General features: G+C 41.1%; 2 protein-coding genes across 2 annotated transcripts in view; both read right to left on the bottom strand.

The window, feature by feature from the left end:
- Positions 1-23,314, bottom strand: part of LOC106659665 (Down syndrome cell adhesion molecule-like protein Dscam2) — a 135,272-nt gene that overhangs the window by 32,055 nt on the left and 79,903 nt on the right. Inside the window, exons 3-5 of the mRNA XM_023461758.1 lie at positions 17,488-17,808; positions 15,185-15,346; positions 11,162-11,311 (exon numbers count right to left, since the gene is read on the bottom strand). Coding sequence (XP_023317526.1) covers positions 11,162-11,311; positions 15,185-15,346; positions 17,488-17,808 — 633 coding nt within the window. The remainder of the gene's footprint in view (positions 1-11,161; positions 11,312-15,184; positions 15,347-17,487; positions 17,809-23,314) is intronic.
- On the bottom strand, positions 6,143-7,441 carry LOC111694279 (zinc finger protein 679-like). Its single transcript, XM_023461759.1, has 2 exons — positions 7,309-7,441; positions 6,143-7,131 (listed from the first exon to the last, which is right to left on the bottom strand). Exon 2 carries the CDS (start codon positions 7,053-7,055, stop codon positions 6,606-6,608), a length of 450 nt encoding a protein of 149 aa, XP_023317527.1. The 5' UTR covers positions 7,056-7,131; positions 7,309-7,441; the 3' UTR covers positions 6,143-6,605.

Below are 23,314 nucleotides of genomic sequence, written 5' to 3'. Positions count from 1 at the left end.
CAATATTTGAAAAAAAATATATGAAAGTGTGGCCATTAGAGGACAAAATTAATTTTTTTCGAGTCATCCTGCTTTGTACATTATTAGATTTCTAATAATGCTGAAGAAAACATAACTCATCTAGTCAAAATGTTAACATAAGAACATGTAAAAATGAGATTTATTCAAAAGACAAACAATAAATAAAGTTTTGAAGAAAAGGGGAAAACAATTTTCAAAACAAAAAAATCCATAGATTATTTATAGGAATCATTCACTACAGCGCCGAGGATGGAACCACAGTTTGCCAAAACCAATAATTTTGTATTTTCCAATACGCGAAATTTTTCCTTGTGTAAAAATATAATGATACCAATACTAGACGGTAAACAATAATGTACATTGATAGATAGTCGACAGTTTGTGATAGAAGAGACATTGACATTTTTATCATAGAAACTTGCAGCATCAATTTGATACACTTGTCAAGAAAATTATTAAATCGTTTTAAATTATTTCATAGATGGAATAACTAAAAGACTCGTCTAATTGAAAGAAGTTTGAGTTACCCGTAATGAAAATGCCCTATTTTCACCATTAAAAATTGATAATTACGTCTCCCGTGATATAATACGCAACTGCGTATGCTGTCGATTTATGAAGAAAATTGGGGTATTCTTCGTGTTCACTCGTTGCGAGTCACGAGTTTTTTTGTTTTTTTTTTTGACAATGATCGTTGATATCGACAGACAAGGCAATTGTAGCACCTATCAGACAGATTGTCTTTGCGAATTTTCTTGCCTTTTTTTCTTTTTTTGATCGTATTCGATGGAGCCTTGGATTTCCTTTTGCCCTCGTTGGTCGTTTCATCTTTTCGGCATTTGTGGACCATCTCTCGATGCCTTAACAAACTGCTTTGAATCCTAAACTTCTGCTCGCACTTGTCGCATGCGTAATCGTTGCGGCCTTTGTAGACTATTAATCGGTGTCCACCAACATTGTTTTGATCCCCAAACTTTTCTTCGTTGTTATCGCATGTAAAATCCATGCGGTCTTTCTTTTCGGTGGATCTTGTCTTTCGGTAATTGATCGAATTTTTCGCTTCGACGAATTTCTGCTCACACTTGTCCATTGCGTAATCTTTGCGACCTTCGTTTGCAGCTTTGTGTATCTTCAGGTGCAATATCAAGCTTGATTTGCGTCCGAATTTCTTCTCGCAATGGTCGCATTGATAATAATCTTTGCGATCTTCGCGCACTGTCTTTCGGTGCCTGATCAAATTAATTTTAAGCACGAATTTCTTGTCGCAATTGTTGCTTGCAAAATCTTTGCGATTTTTGTGAACTGTTTTTATGTGTTTGAGCAAATTCAATTTGTGTCCATATTTCCTTTCACACATGTCACATGGGTAATCTTTACGATCTTCGTGTACAGTCCTTCGATGAACGATTAGATGACATTTTCGTGTAAATTTCTTCTCGCACTCGTCACATTCGAAATCTTTTCGACCCTCGTGTACTGTCCTTTGGTGTCTCAACAAACTTGACTTATATCCAAATATGTTCTCGCACTTGTCACATGCGAAATCTTCCTGAGCTTCGTGGACAGTTTTTTGGTGATCTAACAAATGACCTTTTTGTCCGAATTTTTTCTCGCACTGGTCACATGAGTAATCTTTGCGACCTTCATGCACTGTCCTTTGGTGTCTAATCAATTTTGATTTTTCTCCAAATTTCTGTTCACACGCGTCGCATGAGTAATCTTTTTGACCTTCGTGTACTAGTTTTTGGTGCTTCAACAAAACTGACTTACATCCAAATTTCTTATCACACGCGTCACACGCGTAATCTTTGCGACCTTCGTGAACAGTCCTTTGGTGATCGAGTAAGGTTGATTTTCTTCCAAATTTCATCTCGCATTTGTCACAAGAGTAATCTTTGCAACTTTCGTGGACTGTTTTCTCGTGTCTTACTAAATTGCTTTGAGTTCCGAATGTCTGATCGCAATTGTCGCATGAGTAATCTTTCCGACCTTCGTGTATTGTCCTTTGGTGCATTAACAAATCAGATTTTTGTCCAAATTTTTTTCCGCAATCATCACATTCGTAGTCTTTGCGACCCTCGTGTACAGTCTGTTGGTGTCTCAACAAATCTGACTTATATCCAAATTTTTTCTCGCACTTTTCGCATGCGTAATCCTTGCGACCTTCGTGAACTGTCCTATGGTGTCGTAGCAAATGCGTTTTATGTCCAAATTTCTTCTCGCACTTGTCACATGCGTAATCTCGGCGACCTTCGTGGACTGTCGTTATGTGCATGAGCAAATGATGTTTTTGTGTAAATTTCTTCTCGCAATTGTCACATTCGAAATCGTTACGACCTTCGTGTATTGTCCTTTGGTGTCTCAACAAATCTGACTTACATCCAAATTTTTTCTCGCACTTTTCGCATGCGTAATCCTTGCGACCTTCGTGAACTGTCCTATGGTGTCGTAGCAAATGCGTTTTATGTCCAAACATCTTCTCGCACTTGTCACACACGTAATCTTTGCGACCTTCGTGGACTGTCTTTTGGTGATCGAGTAAATTTGATTTTCTTCCAAATATCTTCTCACACTTGTTACAAGCGTAATCTTTGAGATTATAATGAACTGTATTTCGGTGGCTGATCATGCTTTCCGCGTGTGCAAATGACTTCTGATAAATATCACAAACTACTTTGGATTTTTTCTTACTAACATCTATGTCGGTGCCTATGTTTACCAACGGATCCTTCTATGTAACGTCACGAAATAAGAATAAATAAAATTTATCTTCTGGTATTATGTCTCGCTTTGACGTTAAAGCCACGACTCACTCTATACTTTGTTTGGCTAGAAACATGCTCAGTACCATCGTATTGTTGACAATTAAGTTTAAAATTTATTTATTTGTATATTATTCGCATATCATTGAACTGTGTCCAAATTCTTGCTTCACGATGATTGGAATAAAAATGTTTAGTAGTATCATAAAACCAAGTACTAAAAAAAGTTATATGCAAAGTGAATCCCCACATTTATAACTATATAATCATTTTAATACACGGATCAACCCAAAATATTTAAAACTTAATTGCGCTATCGGTTATTAGATTTTTACCACGTGTCAGAGACTTTTGTACTTCATTAAAATAGGTAAAAAATCTTAGTAAGGTTGCTGTAAAAAACTTAGCTTATTTTTTAGATTTTGGTTCTCATTATATCAAACCGATCGTAAAAGCAAATCCATGAAGGAAAGATTTAAATTTCTATAAATCGAATACAAGCAGACGTTTTATCGTCTTTAACATCGAATTATATGCGAAAAATTTGCTACTTCTGATGGAATTCCAACGAGTTGCAAGTCATTCCATTAAAATTCATTTTTTATGCACTTCTTGATTATATTTGATTAAATGCTAATATTTCAATCGACTGTGCACCGAAGTTGCGTTAAATTTTCTTTTGCAACAGCATCACATGAAAATCCTCTCTCGTTAGCTCTCTGTTCTTCGCATAATTTACGTACAATTCATTCTCATACAGACGTTGGTCGGTCATTCAAAGTAGTTTCCAAATAAGTAACCCAAATCGTCCAACGACGTCTTGTTCCAAATCTCATTTTCAAGCCTATCCCACAGCTTCTTCCACGAGGAGGCAATGCACAAGGATGAAAAAACGAGAACGGCATTATATTTATTTGCCTCTATGCCTATACGTATAAAAAACTCTGACGCGCGGGGGGCTACAATGCATGTAGCGCATATACTCGTATCAATATACGATCCTCGCGAGACTCAAGAAAACAGGAGCTCGTGTATAGCAGCACATACATTAAACGTCGTCTATGTAGCTGCTGCAGCAGCGACTCGACATAATATATATAATAAACGTTGGTTCGGACACGATCGTCAAAAAGCACCACGACGACATCGAGAAAATATGCTCGGCTTTTTCTTGCGCGCGACTCTCTGCACATAAACGCGCGATGGTCTAGCGTCGAGCATGCATAAAACATGCACTCTCTGCAGCGCCGGCGACAAAATCAAATCTGCGGGGGGAAAAGGCCAAATCGAGCTTTTTCTCGCTCGTGGAGACGAAGACGCGACGACGACGCGCGCGGAGACTTTTTTTCTTTCTCGGAGGATGAAAATCCTCGGACTCCGTATGCAGCTCGTGTGGCGCACACATATAATATAATGTATATAGCGTATATATAAGCTTTTGCACCGAAGCTCTAGCTTTTTCGATAAAAACACGCTCGCCGGTAAATGGTCAAGTCAGCTCTTTGCGGCACACACACACATATATACAGTATATGTATACTTTTCATGCCTCGGCATCGCCTGCGCATCTCCCACTTTTATGTGCATTCTCGCACAAATAGTAGATAGGTATACGTAGAAGATGTGGAGGATATGGAGAACAGCGAGGGAGAATACAGAGAGCTGCTTTCTCGAGCGCAGTGATGCCGGTGTGCGGCAATTTGCATTGTTTCGGCGGTAATGGATCTGCGTCCGTATTATATATATAGGAGAGAAAAGAGTATTGGGTTCGCATTTTTTTCTCTCTCTGTCTCTCTCTCTATGTGCACGTGAGTGTGCAGGAAACGGTTCGATACGGTCGATTGGTCACGCGTCTCTGAGCGAGCTACCGCTACTGCTGCAGCGGCAGCTGTAATTAAGCAGCTCCTATAGTACAGCAGCACGTACAACACAGCGTGATATAGCCCGCACGATCTATTTGTCGTCTTCATTGCCGAAGAGAGAGAGAGAGAGAGAGAAGTTAATTGTTTGGGTGGTGCGCGCGTCGCATGCCTCGTAGATCACTTCTTCTTCTTCTACTTCGCCGCGGCGGTGGGGAAGGGTGACTTTGAAAATTCTCCGATATATATAATGGCTCTCTTTCTCTCGATCGAACTTTCGAGAGGCCGCGCGTGTTCTAATGGCGCTTCTCTGCGAGATGATTATTCGTCGAGATCGATTCGTTCGACGCGTGAATAAAGCTTTTTGTGAGCAACAACGACAAAAACAAAATAAGGGTGGCACGCATTTTACATCGAGTTTCGTTGACGCAACTGCTCGGAGGGCTTCGCTCGCTTGTAATTCAGTCGAGTCCTTTTTTGGAGAGAACTTCCCTAATTTACTCCGGCGCGGCTTAATCTTATAACATCTCGCGATTTATATCTACCGGCGTGCCTTATACTACTACCACTACTACTATTACTACTGACTGCTGTGAGGCTTCCTCAGCTGGTATATAGCGTCTCTGGATCTCTCTCTAGCCTCAATTTCATTATATAGCGGCGCTCGGCGCACTGTACTACTACCGTTACTACTGATGCCGCTTCTGTTGAGCAAAAAACGCGTATACTAAAGCCGGGCCAGTAGCAGCAGCAGCAGCAACAACGCACAAAAAAAAGGGGGACGAGAGTCGAGTCTTCTTTCATGGCTCATAGCAATTATAGTGCGCCGCTGCTGTTGCTGCTGCTTTGCGCGATAGCTCCGTCAATTACCTATGAAAAGAAGGGGGGTGAGGCGGGGGGTAAGAGAGGACGCTTCATCAAGACATTGTATTTAGCTTTTTGCTGCTGCCGGTAGCTGACTCGCTACTTTATCAGCTATATATACGGCAAGCGGCTACGTATTATACGCGGAACGAGGCTGTTTTTTTCATTCATTTTAGGAGCGAACGGAGCTCGTCGTTGGGCCCTCTCTCGTCCCCCTGTATCTCTCTGAAGATTTTTACGAACTTTTTTTACGCGCGTGCATTAGTTCGCTGATCCGTTAAGGAGAGGGAAGGGATGCTTTTTTATTTATTTAAAATTATGATTTTTCGGATATGGAGCCTGGAAACTTCGTGAATATTGCCGAGTGTTTTGAAGATGAGGGTAATTGTGATTTCGTATATGTATTCAATGTTGAAAACGACGACGATGCGCGTGAGTCGCAGAAAGACAAGAGGATCTAATGATCCTTAATCAGTGACGATTCTCAGCTCGGTTGTGTTTACGGTCTCTGAATCGAGCAATTTTCCAATTAAATTATAAGATATATAATTCGACTCGTCTGCGTTGAGAAAAAAAAAACTTTGTCGATTCTACAAAATTTTATTTAATATTTTATGAGCTTAGTTGATTGAACAAAATAACGCGATTATTCAGAGAAATTAAATTGATTAAATAAATATTTAGTCATCGAACTAAAAAAATGTATAAGCGCATGTGTCACACGCAATTGATTAACAATCAGTATGAAAATTAATAGTTACGATACACAGGTTAAAAAATTTAATGTCTTTATCCAGATAAGAAACTGCTATATACATTGATAGATAGTTCACAGTTTGTGACGTAAGAGACATTAACATTTTTATTATAGAAACTTGCAGCATCAATTGATACACTTGTCAAGAAAATTATTAAATCGTTTTAAATTATTTCATTGATGAAATAACTACAAGACTCGTATAATTGAGAAAAATTTGAGTTACCCGTAATGAAAATGCCCTATTTTCACCATTAAGAATTGATAATTACGTCTCCCCTGATATAATACGCAACTGAGTATGCTGTCGATTTATGAAGACATTTGGGGTGCTCTTCACGTTCACTCGTTACGAGTCACGAGTTTTTTTTGTTTTTTTTTTTTTGACAATGATCGTTGATATCGACAGACCAGGCAATTGTAACACCTATCAGACAGATTGTCTTTGCGAATTTTCTTGCCTTTTTTTCTTTTTTTGACTGTATTCCATAGAGCCTTAGTTTTCCTTTTGCCCTCCTTGGTTGTTTCATCTTTGCGGCATTTGTGGACCATTTGTCGATGCCTCATCAAACTGCTTTGAATCCTAAACTTCTGCTCGCACTTGTCGCATGCGTAATCGTTGCGGCTTTTGTAGACTATTAATTGGTGTCCACCAACATTGTGTTGATCCCCAAACTTTTCTTCGTTGTTATCGCATGTAAAATCCATGCGGTCTTTCTTTTCGGTAGATCTTGTCTTTCGGTAATTGATCGAATTTTTCGAATCACCGAATTTCTGCTCACACTTGTCCATTGCGTAATCTTTGCGACCTTCGTTTGCAGCTTCGTGTATCTTAAGGTGCAATATCAAGCTTGATTTGCGTCCAAATTTCTTCTCGCAATGGTCGCATTGATAATAATCTTTGCGATCTTCGCGCACTGTCTTTCGGTGCCTGATCAAATTAATTTTAAGCACGAATTTCTTGTCGCAATTGTTGCTTGCAAAAACTTTGCGACTTTTGTGAACTGTTTTTATGTGTTTGAGCATATTCGATTTGTGTCCAAATTTTTTTTCACACTTGTCACATGGGTAATCTTTACGATCTTCGTGTACAGTCCTTCGATGAACGATTACATGACATTTTCGTGTAAATTTCTTCTCACACTCGTCACATTCGAAATCTTTTCGACCTTCGTGGACTGTCTTTTGATGCATAAGCAAAATAAATTTTTGTCCAAATTTCTTCTCGCACTTGTCGCATTCGAAATCTTTGCGACCTTCGTGTACTGTTTTTTGGTGCAAAATCAAATGATGTTTATGTGGGAATTTCTTGTCGCATTTGTCACATGCAAAATCTTTTCGACCATCGTGAACTGTCCTATGGTGTCGTAGCAAATGCGTTTTATGTCCAAATTTCTTCTCGCACTCGTTACATGCAAAATCTTTTCGACGTTCGTGAACTGTTTTCTGATGAACGAGCAAATGCGATTTGTATCCAAATTTCTTCTCGCAATTATCGCATGCGTAATCTTTGCGACCATCGTGTACGGCCCTTTGGTGCTTCAACAAATCTCCTTTCTGTCCAAATTTCTTCTCGCACTTGTCACATGCGTAATCTCGGCGACCTTCGTGTACAGTTCTTTGGTGTAAGAGCAAATGCGATATTTGTCCAAATTTCCTTTCACACTCAACGCATAGATAATCTTTGCGACCTTCATGCACTGTCCTTTGGTGTCTAATCAATTTTGATTTTTCTCCAAATTTCTGTTCACACGCGTCGCATGCGTAATCTTTGCGACCTTCGTGTACAGTTCTCTGGTGTACGAGCAAATGCGATTTAATTCCATATTTTTTCTCACATTTGTCGCATTCGAAATCTTTGCGACCTTCGTGGACTGTCTTTTGGTGATCGAGTAAATTTGATTTCCTTCCAAATATCTTCTCGCACTTGTCACACGCGTAATCCTTGCGATGATAATGAACAGTATTTCGGTGTCTTATCATGCTTCCCGCGTATGCAAATGACTTCTGATAAATATCACAAACTACTTTGGATTTTTACTTACTAACTTCCATGTCAGTGCCTGTATTAATCAATGGATCCTTCTATGTAACGTCACGAAATGAGAATAAATAAAATATATCTTCTGGTATTATGTCTCGTTTCGACGTTAAAGCCACGACTCACTCTATACTTTGTTTGGCTAGAAACATGCTCAGTATCATCGTATTGTTGACAATTAAGTTTAAAATTTATTTATTTGTATATCGATGCTGTTAAGGAAGACTATAGAGACGTGCTACTCTTCCTTAACAGCGTCGATATTGTCTGCATATCTTCGAAGTATGTCAAAATTCCTTGTTTATCGATGATTGGAATAACAATGTTTCGTCTCAAGTACTAAAAAAGTATTATGCAAAGTGAAACCTCACATTTATAACTGTATAATCAATTTGATACACGGGTCAAATCTAAAATAATTCAAACTTATCTGCGCGATCGGTTATTAGATTTTTACCACGTTTCAGAGACTTTTGTACTTCATCAAAATAGGTCAAAAATCTTAGTAAGGTTGTTTTTAAAAACTTGAATTAATTTTTAGATTTTCCGGACCTATGCATGACTTTCAGATTACGTGCGAGGGAACCTGTACTTGGTTCTCATTCAATCGAACCGATCGTAAAAGCAAATCCATGGACGAAAGATTTAACTTTTTGTTTTCTTCTGATAAATGTGAGAAAGATTTATCTTTTTGCTTTCTGCTGATAAAATTGCACGAAATTTCAATGAGTTGTGAGTCATTCTATTAGAATTATTTTGTTTTAGCATTTCTTGATTATTTGATTTTATGCTAATATTTCGATTGACTGTGCACCGAAGTTGCGTTAAATATTTTTTTGTGCCATCAAAATCGCTTAAAAATGGTAGCCTCTGATTACATATAATTCATTTTTATGCAGACGTTTGTCGGTAATTCAAAGTAATTTCCAATTACGTTCCTCAAATTTTCCTACGACGTCTGGTCCAAATCTTATTTTCGAGCCAATCACATGGCTTCCTCATCGAGGAGGCAGTATACAAGGATGAAAACACGAGAATGGAATTATATATTTTTGCTGATGTGCCTGCGTAGCACAGAGTAGTGGTATAAAAACTCTGACGCGCGAGGTTGCAATGTATGTGGGCGCAGAGACTCGAGAAAAGGTATGAGAAAACAGCGGCTCGCGTGTATTAATATTTACGATACACGGATTAAAAAATTTTATGTTTTTATCCGAAATCAGCTCTCAGAAGCTTAAATTCTATGTGTAATTCGCAATGGCTCGCGTTTACTTTTGAAGATGATAGATCATTCGCATTGCCAGAGCTCAATCCTAGATGGCGCAGCGAGTACTCGTGAGTGGTAAAAAAACTGCAAGTCGCTATATATAAGAGCGCATATGACACGTGAAAACAATTTTTCGAATACAGGTTGAAAATTTAATTTATAGAAAAGCTAATTTTTTTCGACGGTGTTTGCACACTTAATATTGGTGAAAACTCTCACGATTTTTCGTTGACCGTAAAAAAACAGCGCTACAGCGAGCAGCTCGCAGCGGCCTGCAACGGCGGCTAACAATGGAGCAGTTTCTAACGATGGCCCACTTGCTCGACAAATCTTCGATACGAACTGATGAAAACGACGACTTAAATGTTATAAATACACATACCTCGACTTGCATTTACCGTCGAATCATAGTACGGTCGTTAAAAAATAAATCCACGAAGTTTATAATGACGTATACGAAAGAATTAGCCTCGCCGTGCACGTAACGAACAAAAATTCGGCAAATGTCGTCGATTTATTTGTCTGAAATATGGTTCAGAGCCGAGTGTCCAAGGGGCCATCGAAAGAAAACTTTGAAATAAAACACTTGTACTCGTGGGCCGACCGAAGCTAGATTACACAACGCTGAATATTTTTAATTCTAATTTTCAGAGTGTGCGCTTTATCGCGGACACTCGATACATAATGCGCCCGAAGAGTCAACGAGAGCCAACGAACGTTTCGATGAAAAAAGGGTCTTTTCCATGCACCGCCACCGCGCATAAAACAGTCGAAGCGAAAACTTTAACATTATATATTTCAAGAATACTGTATACACACAGACAGCATCAGCAGCCTCGCCTCCACAGTTCACATTATACACACATCCACCCACCCACCCTCACACATACAGAGAGGCGCAACAGCAGCAGCAGCAGCAGCAGCAGCAGGCCACGTTAATCAAATCTTCGATTACATCGCTTGGCTGCTCTACACAGAGCGAGCTCCAGCTCTGCTATATACCACACACACACATACACAACCAACGCGCGATGCAATGCTTTGTTTAGTCGATGATCGATATCGTGCAGGAGTAGAGCCGCTGCTGCTGCTCAAAGCCTCTACTACTACTACTACGGCTGGACGATTACAGGCAGCGAACGCGCGCAAAACTAATTTAATTGCATCCCACCCCCGCGCGCGCGTAATGGACGGCCGCCGCTGCTGCTTATACAGCGGAGCTGCTCCGCTCTGCTCTGCTCCGCTGCGTGTATATATTCATTGTTTACTCTGGCGAGAACTTTGATTAATTCAATTTTGCCCCGTGCACGATGAGAGCGCGCGCGCGCGCGGAATCGCGAGCAAAGAATGCCGTGCGCGGCAACATTTTATACAAAATTATAATATATTATATGGAAAGCAGGGGGAATTTTTGCCCATTAGCACCGCAAGCAGCTCTCGAGCGAGTCTTTGTACGATACATTATATATGTAACGCGTTAAATTGCCGAGTGCCAAGTCGACTTTTCGGAATATAATAATAATATAAATCGATCGCTCGGATGCGATATGCATCAAGCTCTCGCACAGCAAACATGTGGAAAACACTTACCTGTGACGACGAGGTGCGCGTAAGTCGAGCTCTCGACGGTGCTGCCCGTGACGTGATGTACGGTGCGGCAGCGGTAGCTCGCGTGGGCGTCCGCCGAAGTCACCGAGAACACCAGCAGCTCACCCGTAGGCAGCATGTGGTATTTGCCGTCTGTAAAACAGAGAAAGAGAGAGAAGAGGATGATATAATGTGAGTTATATATCGTGCGACGTGGAAACTTTACGTTAGGCGCTCGCATCATTCGTAATTTCCTCGTTCATTCGTCAGGAGAGGTGTGTATTACGTTGCCTAAATCTCGAGGTGTACGATGATGCATCGGTTTCATCATTTATTTCGAGAACGTCGAGCAGCGTAGCTTTTCAATTTGTCCGTTGTAAGTTTATCGAGTTATATCGGGTTGATCAATTTTCAACGCTGCCTGCGTCTAGTTGTTCGTCGTTGTTATAATATAGTAGAGAAAAGTTCGTAAAAGCTTCGATAAACTATCTAGTATACAATTACATCCTATTACCGACTCTGCATCGGCGTTGCAAAACAGCCACGAAAAAAAATCTCGTACACATAGATTTTCAATAATTTTCCGGAATTAAATTCATCCCTAGTCATCTTCGACTTTTGCGCAACGTATATTATATCGCTGCGCGTCAATCGCTCTCCGCGCGGTGCTCCGAATTCGATTTTCGAATTCGCGATTCCGCGCGCGCGCCGATGATGAAACTCAATATTCAATGGTAATTGAAGGCAGCAGCAGAAGCCCCGAGTCTTTCTGACAATTTTATTACCCGCGCGCGCGTGAAATTGAAAATTGCGCGCGCGCGCGCCAGCAAATGTATAACAATTAATTCAGCTCCACGCGTTGCATCGATTATTGCAATTATTATTATCGTCGTTATTATTATTATTATTATTATTATCGTTGGTGAGTGACGGCAGATGACGTGCAGCGCTGCACTTTGATTTTTTCGATCAATTACACACAGAGAGACGCGCGGGGGGATCGAGTCTCGATGTACGATCGTCGAAAAATATGCCTTTGATGTATATCGCGCGTGCGACATCGGAGAATTTCGTCAAATACGTTCGTTCGTATATTTATTTACATCGCGTACGTTTTCTAGCGGCTCCGCGCAAAAGCTCGGGTTTTCCTTTTTCAAAAAAAAGTCGAAACCCCCAGTAGTAGTAGTACTAGTACAGTATAGTCAAAAGCCGGCCCGCGTTGTAACAAAAAAATTCTCGCGTCTATACGTGTACGCGCGAGGTTTTTTTTTTCACGCTCCGCGACGTGTTAAATGTGTGCGGAGAGCTATGTGCAGCGCGGCTGCGTTATGCACAGTCCATTGTCCGTTACTGTATATATACATACGCGTTGGTGGTGGTGGTGGTGGTGGGCGAGAGCTTTATATACGTTCATTCACTCACACACACTACTGTAGGGCTCGAAAGCTCGCCGGGGCGCGCGAGCAACAGTTTCTTTTCCGCCGCGATGCTTTTTCTTTCTTTCTCACTCTCTTTATAGCGGGTGCGGTGTGCGCGCGCGAAAGAGAGAGAGAGAAGATTTTTCACGCAGGCTCGTCTGTGTATAGCAGGAAAAAGAGTAGTACGTATACGTATATAAATGAAAAGGAGCCACGCTCGCATACGTGTGTGTGCGCGTCTGTTTCGGTGCTTACGTCTAGAGTGTATTTGCGAGGCATATATATACACGCGCGTCGACGCGTTTGGACACATAAAAGAGGGAGTCGGGGTGGTATAACGTAGCGTGTCATATATATAGTCTCACGAGCTGTTGCATATCGGTGTGAAAGACGAGAGCTGGCGAAGCTCGAGCTGCAGCTGCCACCACCGCCTGCAAGCTCTCGGCTCGTGTTTTCACGAACTCTCGCGAGACCAAAACTGCGGCGCTATATAGCCCCACGTATAATATCTATATATTATTTTCTTGGGTTGCTCCGGCGCGCGTTGTTTTGAATAATGCAAAAGCATCCGAGAGAGAGAGAGAAAGACCGACTCTCCTGCCGCGAGAAGTATAGGATATATTCGTGGAAATTGTTTCGAAGAAATATTTACCCAACCACGAGAGTCATTGCGACTATACGCTGTAAGCTACTGTGTGTCTGCCAGTCGTGGCCTGACGTTCGCTATAGCAATGAATGCCAAGTTTCTCTCTCCCTCGCTTTTCTGTTGTTGTTGTTTTTTTTTTTTTTTTTTTTTTTCTACTCNTGTTTTTTTTTTTTTTTTTTTTTTTTCGTTATAACCGACTTCGACCGAAAGCTCTGGTGCGGATCGATCCTACGCGTTTATCTCGGCGCGCAGCATTTCGTTGATTATTCTCAAATTTTTTGTCATCGCTAGGGCGTAAAAAGCATACGTTCGTTTTCCGCGTTTATTTCTCTGCGTTGAAGAATTCAACTTCACGTAGAAACATGAAATGAGTATAACAACTTCATAAGCTTGTACAGTTCGGGCCTTGACTTATACAAATATTTTTACTTTGTCACTTGCAGATTTACAGATACAGGTACTCGCCATCTAGCGGTTGAGGTTTAAAGTGTTCTTATCGCATGTACTGTTATACTTCATTAAGATTCTGTATTTTCTACATTTCAACTGTAAAATAGTGTGGCGCCTTCTTCGTCGTTTAAAAAACCATGCTCTTGACTTATACAATTATTTCTACTTCGCCACTTGCAGATTCATGTATATACAAGTACTCGCCATCTAGTGGTGGAGGCTGATTTTACTTTTGATAAAAGTCTTCGAGCAATTATCGAAAACAATCAAACAGTATTAAAACGTGAATTTTCAATTGCGAATCAAATCTTTTTGGTTTTTGCATTAAAAATAATGTATATAACTAAATTATCATGTTTTTTTGTGTATCGATACTTACAGATTATTTTTAAACGTAATTTAAATGAAAATTTAGCATCGGTCACTTTAATTTTAATATCCGATTATTCGCATCAAATCCGCATTAAATTTAAGGTTTTTTCCCCCACCAACGGCGTGTATAATGCTCTTTTATTTTCGACTCTTAACCGTCGAAAGCTCGCGAAGCTCGTGCGCTCAGAAAAACGTCGAGAGTGAAATATTAAATATTAAATACGAAGACACGTAAAAAAAAAAAAGAAAAAGAAGAGAAGAGGAAAGTAAAGGTCTGACGAGCTTTTGAAAGCTCATAACCGCAGGCTGCATTTCTATACGTATCTCTCGCGTGCCTCGTAAATCATAATATTTCCGCAACGAATGACTTTACGATCGGGCGTAATTTTTATTCCGCGATCCAACTGATATGTTCATCGACGGCGTTATCAATATCGTTGTTATACTCTCGCGAGACCATGAGAGAATAAGAGGGAGACTAGAGAGAGAAGGAAAGATTAGCTTTGCATCCGGTCGTAATAATTGGGGTATTAAAAAACGTCCGGGCAACTGCGTAAATCTGCGCGTAACACGTATATTATTATTATAATAATAATGCACCACGCGTATCTACGCATTTATACGCGTTGTAGCCGCACAGAGAGCGAGATAGATACAGAGAACAAAAGGATCGGGGAGCAAACTTGGCTACTATCTCCGTCTCTCTCTCGGCTCTGCAACGGGAGTTTGAACAAAAGGAGTCCTCGAATCGCTACACTGCGTTGTATAGTCGAGCGGCAGCAGCAGCAGCAGGACTCGAGAGGATGCGGCGTTATATAGCCTCGGGAGAAGCAGCAGCAGCGGCAGAAACAGTATAGCCAGTAACAATACACACATACACGGAGGCACACGACAGGACAGGGGCAGTGCAGTGCTTCCTTGCGCATTGTTATTATGTATTATATACATGTATCGGGGCTGCTGCTGCATCTAATGGTCGAGTAAAAGTCGCCGGCGTCGTGGCGTCGGAGGTTGCAGCCCTGCGGGCACACGCCTAGGCACACACGCATTATAATATTATACATACACATACAAACAAGGAGACGCGGATACGATTATGGAGCTTTTATTATACGTAAGGCAGAGCAGATATATACTTACCGCTTTCCGGCGTCGGGTATATGTTGAAGGCCGAGTCCTGCACCCAGGAGGTCACCGAGACGTACTCCTTGACGAAGGCCGGTATCTCGCAGCGGAGCACGCCCGTGTTGCCCGACAGCACGTAGGCGTCCCTCACCAGCACCTCGTACTTCTGGCGAACGACTGCGCAGCGTGGACGGATGGATGCGAGGCGCAATGGAACACACAAAAACGTAATGTTTATGAAATCGATGAGATTATGAATCATTTCATTTATCATCCTCTTCAATTTTTTATGAGCATATAACTTCGAAACTCTATTTATTCGCGTTTGGAATCGATTGCGACATCTAGCGGCTGAGTCCGAAGCTCGTCGCCTTGATATAATGACAAGGTTTATGGTATATGGTCATTTATCATTCGACCACAAATACATTATTTAAATCAAAATATTAAGATGAAGGTTTTTTTTTGTTAAACAACTGGGTGAGAGTTTAATTTTTCTTTGCGTCGGTCACTTTGATGAATATGTATAAAAAAAATCCAAGTTCTTCTTAACGCCGCTTCGACTATTTCAAAATGTCTTCGGGTATCACGGAAAATTATGGATTAAATTATTATCTGTATACCCAACGTGCCCGAAGAAGTTTCACTTTAGAAAAAAAAAATATGTCTCAGTTCCGATCCCAATATTGCAGTGCAGACGTATAATAATGGGTAAATGGAGTCCGCGCGAGAGGCAGAAAACTATAAGAACCGCGAGTCGAAGACATATTTCACGCTCGATAAGATAATATACAGCTCCGTGCGCACGCGGCGAAAAAAAGCTCGGCGGAGCGCGAGATTTAAAAGTAAGCGGCTCTACATGATCTCTTGGCACGGCCGAAGGAGATCGTCGTACATATATATTATACTCGTTGTGAAATTCGTCGCGCGATCGAGCTTTTGACATTGGAACTTGAGAGAAGAAGAGAGAGAGAGAGAGAGAGAGAAAGCGAGTGTCTGGGCGGCGATTGAATTATTCAGCTCGTATAGGCTCGTTTCTGGCTGCATACACAATACGGCTCTCTCTCTCTCTCTCTCTCGATGCATGTATTAAAGGCAGCGGCAGAAGCGCGACGCATACCATCGAATCGCGCGAGCGCCTATATTATTCGGAATGATGTATTGGAACGAGCTGCAGCGATGCCTTTCTCTCTGTCTCTCTTTCTCTTCTCTCGTGCGCGAGTTGTTCTGGAGTGGGCTACGATCGAAGGGATGTGTTGTAGTACTCCGTGTATATAGCTCGGTGAAACGCCCCCGCGCCACCGCAGCATCCACCAGCAGCAGCGGTAGCGGTATAGGTATACATCGCCAGCCAAGAGCTCGAATTGCGACTTGGCTGCGGATATCATTCGTCTTCTGGCACGCGACTTTCGTCCAATACTATGTTATGTATACGTCGTGTATATATGTATGTCTCTGCATGCAGTCCAAAGCTCCACTATTGTACATGGGTGTATGTGTGCGATGACAGCCAACGAGCTCGAGAGTTGCCACCGTCAGCACTACGCGACTTTAACTATAATGCGACTGCAGGAGAATTCGACGAGAATTAAAAACACTCGTGCATCTTGCGGGTTATATCTTTCCATTTTTCAGGTGTGAAACTTCTTATACGGCTCGTTGGAGAGAAGAGTGATTTCAGGAAGATTGTGTTACACATTTTATGTTCAATTCAACAAATCTTATACAATTATTTTCACTTTGTCACTTGCAGATTTTCAGATTTGAAAGTACTCGCCATCTAGCGGTAGAGGCTGGCATTAATCATCATTGAATTCTCAAAAGTTTTCGGTGCAGTTTATGTAAAAAAATAAATCAGTACTGATATATCAGTTTCCAACAAATGTCCAATTTTACATTAAATTTAAGGTTTTTTTCCAAAAATCATATAATTGTCAAATTTCATTCACAAAATCCGAGCTAATAGGACTTTATAAGCCACAATGAAAAATAAACGTGGCAGCAGCTATATGGAGTGCGTTCGCGTTCGTGTCAAATTTTTCTGTATAGCGCAACGAATAATATTCTTTCACATTTACGGCTAAATTAAAAATCCTATAATCAAAGACAAGACAGTTCAACGTAGAATAAATACGCAACATTTCAGTAAGATTGGATTAATAGTTTTCGAGAAAAATACGATTTTGATAAATCAGGTGTCTATACGTTTTTCACAACTTCAAGTTATGTACATTGGTAATCCAAGAGTTCAAACGAATCATTTTTTTTTAACCAATCATAAATGAAAAAGTCCGAAAAATTGGTAATCGTCGACTCACCGGCCTTGACGGAGACCTCCCTGCCGAGCACTCGTCCCACGCTGTTCGATGCCTGGCATCGATAGACGGCCGAGTGCACGTCGTGCCGGTAGTTCTCGGCGCCGAACGGCAGAAAGTACATGGAGCCGTTGACCAGCATCTCGCGTATGTTGGGTATGGGCAGTACGGGCGAGCCGTCGCCCATGAGCCAGTCGACGCGCGGCTGGGGGCTGCCGTTGGCCGAGCAGTGCACCATGGCGCCCGTGTCATTGCTGAACTCGAGCGCGGGCCTCGGCTCCGAAGTCAGCACCGGGCCCTGGCTGTCCAGCACGGCGCCGCGACCTGTGAGACAACAGAAAATGTAAGGGAAAAAATTATTTGGTTATTTTTTTTTTTGCTTGCTGTTATCGATGGTTATATATATATTTGTGTTTCCCGGGCGCATGCGAGTAAGTATGCACAAATTTATTATAAGGGTACGTCGTGTAGCTCGTCAGCCGCAGTCACGTCTCGGGGGGTAGAAAAAAAAACAGGAGCCTCGGGTGGCATTATTTTTCCCAGCTCCTATATATCGGCAGCATTTACTTTCTCTCTCTCTCTCTTCGCTTTGTTAAGTTTTTCTTCGATTTCATATTCTCTCGGCTTTACTGCCGCCGCGAAACGTCCGAGCTATATATAATACGACCGCGCTGCACTTGACTGGCGCGGCGGCAGCAGCTTCCCGTAATACACGTCCACCACGGTATATACTTGTTAAAATGTTCCAGAGCCGGAGAAGAAAAACGAGCCGCGAGCAAATATAGAAAAGCGTATTGATTGTATTTTTTGTCTATTTATCTTCGAATCATGAGATTTTCCTTTTTTTTCCTGCTGCTGCCTTGCTCGACTCTTGCGAGCAGCAAACACACACACAATCTCGGACGGGCTTCTTTATACATGATTTATGTGTACCGATATTCTCGGTTGCGTGTATATCCCGAGGGGAATCAAATTGTAGCTGGATAAATATATATGTACGCGGATAAATTGTATGCACGCGAACGCATAATGTATATAAGATTCGTAACGATGCGTACGACGAAATATCGAGAAAGGGGATCGGAGTTTGGTCAACTTATCAGCTGGTTTACGAAGCCACGATGAGATTTAGAATTATTACAAAAATATACGTTCTCTATAGCGGTACATTGGCAAATGGATTCCGACGGAAAATTTGATAATTTCTATTATATCGATTTAAATTTTTTTTTTAATTTGATGAATCTTAGAATAATGGATGAAATTTTAAGTTAATTTTTGAAAAAATGGTACCGAAAGAATGATTAAAAAATTACAAAAATTCGTAATGATTCTTAAATAATGCTTTTTACGTATTTTTATTCATATTTTGATGTTTGCACTTAACACGGGCCCTCCCGGTTTTGTTGTTGCGGCGCCCAACGCTAGATGGCGACAGGCAATAAAAGTATAAACAGCATCAAAATAGAAAAGTTTCGTAGATATAAAGCTGCTTCGAACAATTTTTGTGCGTATATTTATATACCGCTACGGTGGCGTCGACGCAGATCGTCGCTCGCGCATTAGAAGAAGACTTGTTCTAGGCATATAAGGGAGGCGATCTCCCGGCCTGGAGGTATTGAATAAATACTGTATATATTTCCACCACAGCAAATTTAAGCAAAGAAAAAGGTTTTATGGTTTTTGACCTTCCATAATAAAAAACAATTGGAATAGTTTATACTCTAAAAATGGATGACTATTACTGCAATAATAAAAAAAATATACAAATGAATAAACAAAGTACAAGCGAGCAAGACGCGACGCGATGGAAAAATCTGCTTCGAACGCTAGCTCGAAACACAACTGAATATTCAGTAGGATTAAGAAAGCTAACTTGCCTCGCGTGCATTTTTGCGGAAAAGCTCAAGATGTGAGGTAAATGCAGCGGCAGAAGCAGCAGCAGCAGCATATCTCGAAGTTTTGCCGAGGCGAATCATTGCGGATTTTCGAAAAAAAAGCTCTCGCGGAAAGAGAAAAAACTGCAGCAGCCTCGGTACAGAGGCGGGGTGAGAGGAGGGAAAGCTCTCGAGCTCTGTACAGAGATTTTGTGTTTTATTTTCAACTTTATTTTTTTTTTGTTGTCAGCCATGAGAGAGGGACTTAAGCGCAAGAGAAAGTGGCTTTTCTAATCTTACTTTTCCGAGCGATAGAATTTCCACAGCTTGCGCGCGCGCGAGACTCTCGAGCATGATCTTTTGCGAGACCGAGCTTTTATACAAAGCTGCGTTGCAATTACACGCGTGTGCGCGCGCACTCGTGCGTTTTCCGCCTGATATTCGATGGAAATTGACGCTCGATTAGTCGGACCCCGTGTAGCCGATAGGAATTAACTTAATCTACTTTATTTTTTTTTTTCATTTTATTGCATTATATCTTTCGCAAAAGCTCTCGGTATACAAAAAAAGGAAAGAAAAGCCTCGAGAGGAGTTTTTTCGGCTCGTCTCGCGCGCGCCCCCCGAACGGGCGACTGCACACACAAGAAGAAAAAATTTATATACGGTGCATAATGCATGAGTAGCGATAAGAAGGTAACTAGATACAGAGCTCGAGAGTTGACGCGCGGTGGCGTTATATATACTATTTACGCGCACGTGTGTGTGTGTATTTACGTGGTACAGCAGGCAGCAGCGGCACAGATGCGGCCCGTCGTCGTGGCGTGTGTGCAGCTGCAGCGGCATCGTGCGCACCTGAGGCACACGACTATAGGCCACTACTACTACTGATACTGCCACTGGAGCTCTCGTGTATCGCAGCGCATTATACGCGCGGGTGCTGCGGTGGATCTGGGCGATTTGCATAGGCGGCTTCTTTTGCGGTGTTGTACGTCCCGGCTGCCACACTCGTATCGTACAGTGTGTTATTGTATAATATAAAGCAGCGATGTATTTTCTTATTTTTCGGGCAACAAAAAAAAGTAGATACGTTATTTCGTCGACGGGGGCAGAGCTTGGATCACGTTCGTATTATTACGCGGTCGTGTTTCAAGCTGTCAGCCGTAGTTGTAGTACGCTGCATTTGAAACGTCACTGTATCCATCGTTGTCCCCGAAAATGGGTCGGAAAAACGTCGCGCTGCTGCTGGCCCCTGGGCTCGAATCGTTGGCACTTTCAAGGCTGGCTTTTACAAGTGTGTGTGTGTCTGCTCACGTACGCGCGCTCTTATTATTACGATCTTCGCTCGCGTCTATACGTATACACACAAAGAGTGAGAGAGAGCTTTTTATCGCGGATGCGCGCCGGTCTCACAATAGCCACGCATACGCGAGCTTTAGAGCTATTATATTACATATATATACCATAGCCGCGATTCCGAAGCTCGCGCACACGGACATACACAAAGCTGCAGAGAGTCACGCGCAGACAATGCAGATAATAAAATTCGCATTCTCCACGTGCATAGATATAGCTCTCGAGCGTTGCTCTTTCTCGCGGCGGCGGCAGCGGCACACAATGCCCGAGCGATAGTCGCGTTATAACGCCGAGTTCTTATCGCGTTGCACACTGCGATATGTATATAGAGAGAGCTTGCGAATAGGCCAACCCAATCCCCAGAGACAACAACGTTAACCTTTGCTACACGTTAAATACGTTCTAAAAAAAAATAGAGAGAGAGATAGACAGGAACGCGGGGCAGAAACATCGCACGTGTAGGCGGGGACGAGTGTGTACTACTCGGTCATAGCTACCTAGCAGCAGTAGTCGCGTCTCTTTCAGGGCAGCATACAGCAGCAGCCGAGTTAATCTGTAGACTCGGTGTACACACACACACACACACACAGCGAATATGTATGTGTATGTATAGAGCAAATATACAGCTGCCTGCGCTCCAGCAATGTTACGGAGGCTGTAGCAGCGCGTTTCAAACTCGCCCGGGCTCTGAGTCATCATTAAGGGCGCAGAGAGGCGAGTCGACGTGTTACATATATATATACGCTGCAGCAGCTAGCCAAGCCTAGTACATAGTGTCGTAGTCGTAGTCGTCGTCGCGCAGTATTGCTCTCTGCTGCTGCTACTGCCCTAGCTCTGGTACCTGTAATTAATCAGACCCGTAGGTCGGTTTAAGCCCCGCGCCATACAAGTGTATGGCCGACTTTGAGCTTGCGCTAGGGGGTATATATATGCTCGCCGTTTGTCCTACTGACTAGGCTGCTGCAGCTATGCGATTCTCAAGAACGTTTATGTATGTATATGTGTGTGGGTACGTCCGAGTGTTATGTATGTATAGGTTTGAGCAGATGCAATGCAGCGCATCGATGTGTATACAAGATTTCATGACAGTTTGTACTAAATGCGGGACTAGTATTACATGCCGATTTTTATTATACTTATTGGGTTATTTGGACTTTGCCACTTGGAGATTTACAGATTTAAAGCCATGCGCCATCTAGTGGTAGAGGCTGGCATTAATCATCATTGAATTCCCAAAAGCTCTTGGTACAGTATATGTGAAAAAATAAATAATAATAAATCGCTATCGCTATATTATTTGTCAACAAATAAAATATTTTATTTAAAAGTTACTAAAATTAAATTCAATATAAATTAATTTTAACTTTAATATCCAATTTTGCTCTAAATTCAAGGTTTTTTTTTCAAGTAGCTATATAATTGTTAAGTTCAATTACACTTCAATTGCCAATCCGAGTTAAAATTATCGCGACCACCTCGTTCATCCAAAATGAAAATTTCAATCTCAAAATCCGAGGCTAAGCGGGGCAATAAAATGAAAAAAAAAGTGTACTGGCAGCAGCTACATCGCGCTCGCTCGTTTAGCTGCGCAGCGCAACGAATAATATTCAGCTTTCTCTCTCTCTCTCTCTCTCTCTCGTATTTACGGCAAAATTATCGATGGCTAATGGGCAATATGACAAGTTTTATCAGTGGGCCATTAATTAAACTTGGCCGTAGGCCGCCCGTGCACCTGTATATATGTACTTTTTTTGAAAAATGAAAACTATTCATGCTATTGATCTAGAATTTCACAAGCTATTATAAAACAGTGAGTTGGAATACATATTCAAAGTTTATGACAATAGCTTGCAAATTCGCGTTCAAACAGTAAAACAGAAAAATCTTATTTTTACTGTGATGACAAGAAATTGTACCTTTTTTTGAAAAATGAAAACTATTTATGCTATTGATCTAGAATTTTACAAGCTATTATAATATAGTTAGTTGGAACATATACTCAAATTTTACGACAATAGCTTGAAAATTCTGATTTAAACAGTAAATGGATTTAATATTTTTGAAATGGATTTGAAAAGCAAAAAACATCAAAATTTAGTCAGTTGCTTTCACTTTTTAATATACATAAATAAAATGTGTAAATTTAAGGAAATAGTGACTAGTCTAATATATGATATATGTTTTATAGGATATTCATCGCATGGATCCAAATCCAATTTAATATTCTTCAAATTATCGAAATGCTCATTATTAAACTCAATCAACCATTGTTCAATTACATGGCTATGATATGAATGAAATCAACTTTATTCTAAAAATTACTCAGCATAACTGAAATTTTTATTTGTCAAATACTATACCAAATTAAAAAGTTTACCATACAGTAATTTAAAATAATACTTTTTTCAAAAGATTAAACTAGTGCAAGTATGACAGTCTTATCCCAATTCAAATCTAACTCACGAATCTTTTATTTTTCTAATTTTGGAATAGTTGAATATCAATCTACTATTGAACAATTATTTAAAGAGCTATGATAGTAAGGAAATCAAACATATTCTGACAACTATTCATACGCAAAATGAAATTTTCTTTTTCAA

Source organism: Trichogramma pretiosum, unplaced genomic scaffold, assembly GCF_000599845.2.
Source record: "Trichogramma pretiosum strain Unisexual culture from Peru unplaced genomic scaffold, Tpre_2.0 scaffold65, whole genome shotgun sequence".
In the NCBI taxonomy this organism is placed as follows: Eukaryota; Metazoa; Arthropoda; class Insecta; order Hymenoptera; family Trichogrammatidae; genus Trichogramma; species Trichogramma pretiosum.
Note: the sequence above shows the minus strand (reverse complement) of the source record. Positions and strands in the feature narration are given on the sequence as shown.

Bases quoted from the DNA above. Each gene is read 5' to 3' on its own strand.
- LOC111694279 (XM_023461759.1), bottom strand. From the start codon at position 7,055: ATGGACAAGTGTGAGCAGAAATTCGGTGATTCGAAAAATTCGATCAAT.